This window comes from Metopolophium dirhodum, chromosome 1, assembly GCF_019925205.1.
Source record: "Metopolophium dirhodum isolate CAU chromosome 1, ASM1992520v1, whole genome shotgun sequence".
In the NCBI taxonomy this organism is placed as follows: domain Eukaryota; kingdom Metazoa; phylum Arthropoda; class Insecta; order Hemiptera; family Aphididae; genus Metopolophium; species Metopolophium dirhodum.
This window is the reverse complement of record NC_083560.1, coordinates 59,462,745-59,468,588: the sequence shown is the minus strand read 5'-3', so window position 1 is coordinate 59,468,588 and position 5,844 is coordinate 59,462,745. Positions and strand designations below refer to the sequence as shown.

Below are 5,844 nucleotides of genomic sequence, written 5' to 3'. Positions count from 1 at the left end.
TCTTTTTTTCTATTTTCTTATCTTCTTAATTTTACTTTATTGATTTTTAATCAGTATTAAGTATGGTTATTGGAATGGAAAATATTTGAATTTTGAAAACTTCAAGAGATTATGATAAATAGGAATATTATAATATGTAGGTGGATAATTAAGTTAGCTTTAATATAAGATATTAATGAGATAGCTCCGATATCATGCTCAAGCGTAATGATTTGCATTCAGAAAATTGTCCACAGTATGTTCAGTACTGTAAACTATTTCTTAACTTCACTACTAAACTACAAGAACTAGAGAGTCAGTTGACAGCTCGTTAAAAAGGTATTGATTGACAAGATACAAAATATAAATATATATAAATAAATTATATAAATTATAAATAATTATTTTAATTTATTAACCTTTTAATACTAAAACAATTTTGTTGTTTAGGGTCTTGTTTTAATCACATATAAGTTGTTGCAGTGAAGAGTTTCCGAGGTTTATCTTTATAGTTGATTCGCTACAAACCTTTAAATGTGTACATTATAAAAACATAAACACACACACCAACGATTAAAAATCAAGTAAGTGTATATTCCTACCTTGACTGGGAAAGCGTTTTTGCTTGGCCGTTATTCAATGTTCTTAATAGTTTATCACTTTACAAAGTTAGAACATTTCCGATCTGAGGACTCTAAAACAAACTCCACATTGAGGCTCTAAGTGCATTGCACCCCCGTTAAATCCGTGCCGACTACAACTATAACATTAATAACACATTTTTATTGTATCGAATTCTAAATTATCATGCATATAATTTAGGTCATTTGCTAAAAATTAATTACGCCGAAATCCCAAATAGGTATTACACAAAATATGCATACCATGGCTGTTGTAGATACTGCAGAAGTTCTAGATAGACAGTTCTATCTAGAACCGACAGCTGTGATGCATACCTAATACCCATTTAAATATATAATAAATATATGATAGTAATGTACTTATCATGATAATTCTGTAAAGTAAGTTCACTCCCCTGAGCCTAAATTACACAATACCTAGGCACCTAATTTATAATATAAATCCTTCGTTTAACATATTCGGCATTTCGGCATAAATTCGGTTAATTTTTATTTATTAATATTGATGAAAAATGTCTTATATCAAATCATTCACTTCAACCAATACCTACCTACTTGGCTACTTATCTCAATTATTCACTTTGAAAAGATTATATACGTAGAAACCATTTCAATGTCAAATAAATAACTATTGATAGGTATTTGCTTGATTGCTTTTAAATAGTTATTGCAGTTTCCTTAAATGCAATGAAAACGTAATAGAGTTTTACATAATTGCACAAAAAGAGCCAGAATATATTTTTTTTGGCTATGTCACATAATATACAAAATGCTATTATAAATATGAGTTCAATATTTTAAGTGCCTAACTAGAAATATTCTTCTTTAAATTATATCGAGAAAAAAAACAAAATCTTGGTTTTGCGTAATCATTCCCATTTCTCCCGATTAATAAGAAATAAAATACTGGAAACTTTTTTACATTTGACTATCAAAGTATCATCAATATTAATTTTCTGAATAAAAACAGCCTTGTAGTATTGAAGATCTAAACATTTTGCATCTAACATTAGATTGAACTTAAAGCAATAAATATACTATTTGATTATTTTAATTGAAACACAACAATACATACTGGTTTAAAACTTTCAATAATTTCCAATTTATTACCTAGTTACTACGTTATTCTTCGTAAAACAAATGCTCATTGGTTGGTTCATAAAATAACATAACATAATTTCATATTTCAACATACAAATAAGTAGGTACTTACCTATTAATGTCAACTGAAATAAAATGAATAAAGTCTGGAAACCATGCAACAAGTGCAACAGAGTCTTTGTCAATAACGCAGGTCTATCAAGTCATCGGCGGGCACACATGCGTAAGATACATTCTTACTCATGCAAAATATGCACAAAGTCTTTTGATAAAATAGGATATCTGAAAAAACACCAACAGACGCACACGGATGAGAGGCCTTACCCATGTACAGTATGTACAAAGACCTTCAAACGAAGTTGTTATTTGAAAAGTCACATACGGACGCACTCTAGTGAGAAACCGTATTCATGTGATTTATGCAACGAGTCATTTAAGTATAACAACACTATGAAAAATCACCGATTGTCACACACAGCTGAGAGATCGTACTCGTGTGACTTTTGCAACCAGTCCTTCGCCTATAGTGGAAGTCTGACCAAACACCAAAAAACACACGTGGATGACAATAAAAGTGGCAAGTTAATGAACCACCGACTACCGGACATAGGTGACACCCAAAGTGGAAGTCTGACAAGACGTCAGCAAACACACGGGAATGATAACCAAAGTTGCAAGCTGATAAATCAAAGGCCAACGGACGCGGATGATACCCAAAGTAGCAGACTGATTAATCGACAGCCAGCAGACGCATGTAATACCCAAAGTGGCAGTGTGATTAATCATCGACCAACGGACTCCAGTGATACCCAAAGTGGATATCTGACAAGACCCCGGAAATCAAACGTGGATGACAATAAAAGTGGCAAGTTGATTAATCACCAACCAACGGACGCCAGTGATACCCAAAGGAGAAGCCGGATAAGACACCGGAAATCAAACGAGGATGACAATAAAAGTGACAAGTTGATTAATCTTTGGTCAACAGATGCAGTTGATACCCAAATTGACAATCGGACAATGAAACACCGAAAGATAGAAACGTTCCAGCAAGAAACCGTAGTTTTCAAAAAAAGTGTCATGCAAAGACATGGGTCTACCCGGCACGTAAATTCGGAAAGTCATATGTTTATTAGTTTGGCACTAACATCAACCAGTGGAACATCAAGTATATTATGATATAGGTATAGATTATGTAATGTGATTCAGATATAATTATTTATATTATGAAATCTGTATGGTATTAACTGCACAATTTCAAATATTGCAGTAGTTTATCAAATATAAATTAGGTTTTTTTTTATGTATATTATGATTCAACATATTATCATGACAACATAATTACTATGTAGTTAAACTGAAATTTAAGAAAAATAAAACTGATTAAAAAGATTTATTAAATCCTGTGCTCTCAAATCAATACAACAGACAAATTATTAGTTTTTCTAAAAACATATATTAATAAGTACCTAATTAAAAAAAAAATTGTGTACCTATTTTTAATTATTTGATTTTTAACAAAATTTATCAAACTTAAAGTTTAAAAATTGTATAAAATGTTCAACTTTTATAGCTAGGAACCGAAATGTTAAAACAAGGTTCCGCGTAAGTAGTTTATTTGTAACCAAAAAATCTCAAAAATATGAAAACGCAGTTTTTTTATAGTTGTTTTATGTCCAAATTCGGACGAAATTAAATGTTAAATAACCAAGATTAATGTTTTTAGTTATTTTGTTCTAAATTTATATTCCACTTACCTACCGTATTAATAATAAATAATAACATTATAAATATAGTATAAAATATCCACACAGAATAGTTTTTTATATACAATGATATTATATCATTAAATTCAAATTTAATACCATCCATTATACAGTGACCCACTTGTGACTTACTGTACAGCCAAGCGACATCCACTTACCCACCTTTTTAACACGTAGGTGCTATTTTATCATTAAAATATAATTTATTGTTACTGTTGAATACACATTATTATATAATATTAAATTAGACACATATTTATTATACATAATATTAAAATGTCATGAGGGTAATTTTCCCTTCATCTGCCTCGTTTGACTACCACTGATTTACTTATAACTTAAAAATAAAAAAAAAATAAAATCTTTTGAAGAAAAAATAGTTAACTATTAAAAGTATAATATTCTATTATTATAATACAGTGATACACTTCATATATTATATAGACATGGATATATAACTCTTATATAAAAATAATCGTAGGGATACGATGTTATTGGTTAATAGGACATTCATCTGTCTAATGTGAATTTGTTTTGACTCATTGAATAGGTATCCATTATATTGTGTCTTACATTATTCTAACCACTCAATAAGAAAACGATATCATAATATAAATAATAACGTCAAACAAAAATATGTATATAATTTGTAAATTTGTAAACATTTGTACAAACATGTAAAAACACACAAACACATAATGTTCTATATTATAATAATACTAGCTGATCCCGTGCACTTCGTTGCCCGTTAAATGTATCAACTTTATATGACTCAAACTTTGTTAAATTCGTTATTTAATATTCGGTGGTGTTCAAAATGTATCATAACTTTTTGCGTGGACCAGAATAAAAATTCTGCTTTGCAGCAGTACATTATCAGGTAGGCGATCTACCTGTGGTAGATCACGGACCCGCCGTGCTGTTTGTACGTAATTGTATGATTTAACTCTAAAGTATCAAAGTTATACCAAGTTTGTCGTTTTTACTTAATTCCACCTACGATGGATTAATATAATCAATTTATACAAAATCCTATCCTAACCTAACCGTACTAAAATCCGATGAATAAAAAAAAACAAATTTAATACTTTGTAAATTAATCTCTTCCCAGAGGTCTAATCTACCCGCGAACATTAAATTATATTTATTTATTTATTTGTATTTATATAAATACAGAGACTATAAATATACAGACTAAACTCTAGAACTACTTATCAGATCTTCTTGTATATCTCTATATATAAAAAATGGATCCCTGTCTCCCTTGGTCATCGCATCACGCGTGAACGGCTGAACCAATTTTGCTAATTCTTGTTTTGTTATATTCATAATTGTCAGGAGAAGGTTCTTATGTAACACAATTTTAGGAAAATCCACCGGAAAAGTAGAAAATTTGGATTTTAAAAATACAACAGTGGCGCCATCTGTCCAGAAAAAAATAAACTAAATAATACAACATTTATTTGCAGATTAAAATAATAATGGTGTATTGTATATTGCTTGCTATTGGTTACGGGCATGTTTGTTGATTTGTATCAGTATTTTTTGTCAATATGTCTTCTAACTATATAAATGTGAAATAAAAATCTTTGTACATGGTGAACTCTGGCATTACTTATCAGATCTTCTTAATTTTTTTTTGAACTAAAGAGTAATATACAGGAAGGGTTCTATGAAAGAACATTTTAGGAAAACCCACTGGAAAAGTAGGAAATCTGGATGTTAAAAATACAGTGACGCAATAGGTTATGTTAGGATTTTGTATTAATTGATTATAATATTAATCCACCAAAGGTAGAATACGACAAACTTGGTATAACTTTGATACTTTAGAGTTAAATCATACACAAACAGCACGGCAGGGTCCGCAATATACCGCAGGTAGATTGCCTACCTGATAATATACAGCTGCGAATCAGAATTTTTATTCCGGGCAACGGAAAAGTTAAGATAAATTTTGAACACCATACACCGAATATTAAATAACGAATTGAACAAAGTTTGAGTAATATAAAGTTGGCACATTTAACGGGCAACGAAGTGCACGGGTTCAGGTAGTTTAAGATAATAAAAGTACAATGAATTCAAAAAAATGAATATTTGGTGTTTTGTTATTGTTCACAGTGCTCCATTCCTCTTTCAGTCATATATCAGTATAACACATCAACACACAATTATTACAATAATTTAGTTATTTTTCTATTTGATTACCAAAATATCCATTAGAAATAATTTACATGGCAAAACAACGTTTGCCGGGTCAGCTAGTTATTTTATATGTATGTAAATTGACAAAAAATAATAATCCAAATCAACAAACATGCCTGATTAAACAATAGCAACCTATAATTAATATA

At 29.9% G+C, this 5,844-nt stretch overlaps 1 protein-coding gene across 1 annotated transcript; it reads left to right on the top strand.

Annotated features, from left to right (window-relative positions):
- The first annotated feature begins 1,856 nt into the window (after positions 1 to 1,856).
- LOC132940501 (zinc finger protein 391-like) lies at positions 1,857 to 2,900 on the top strand. The gene has a single exon (XM_061008154.1). It carries the CDS (start codon positions 1,857 to 1,859, stop codon positions 2,898 to 2,900), a length of 1,044 nt encoding a protein of 347 aa, XP_060864137.1.
- The last annotated feature ends 2,944 nt before the right edge of the window (positions 2,901 to 5,844 follow it).

Excerpts from the sequence above, each read along its gene's own strand:
- LOC132940501 (XM_061008154.1), top strand. The coding sequence starts at position 1,857 with ATGAATAAAGTCTGGAAACCATGCAACAAGTGCAACAGAGTCTTTGTC.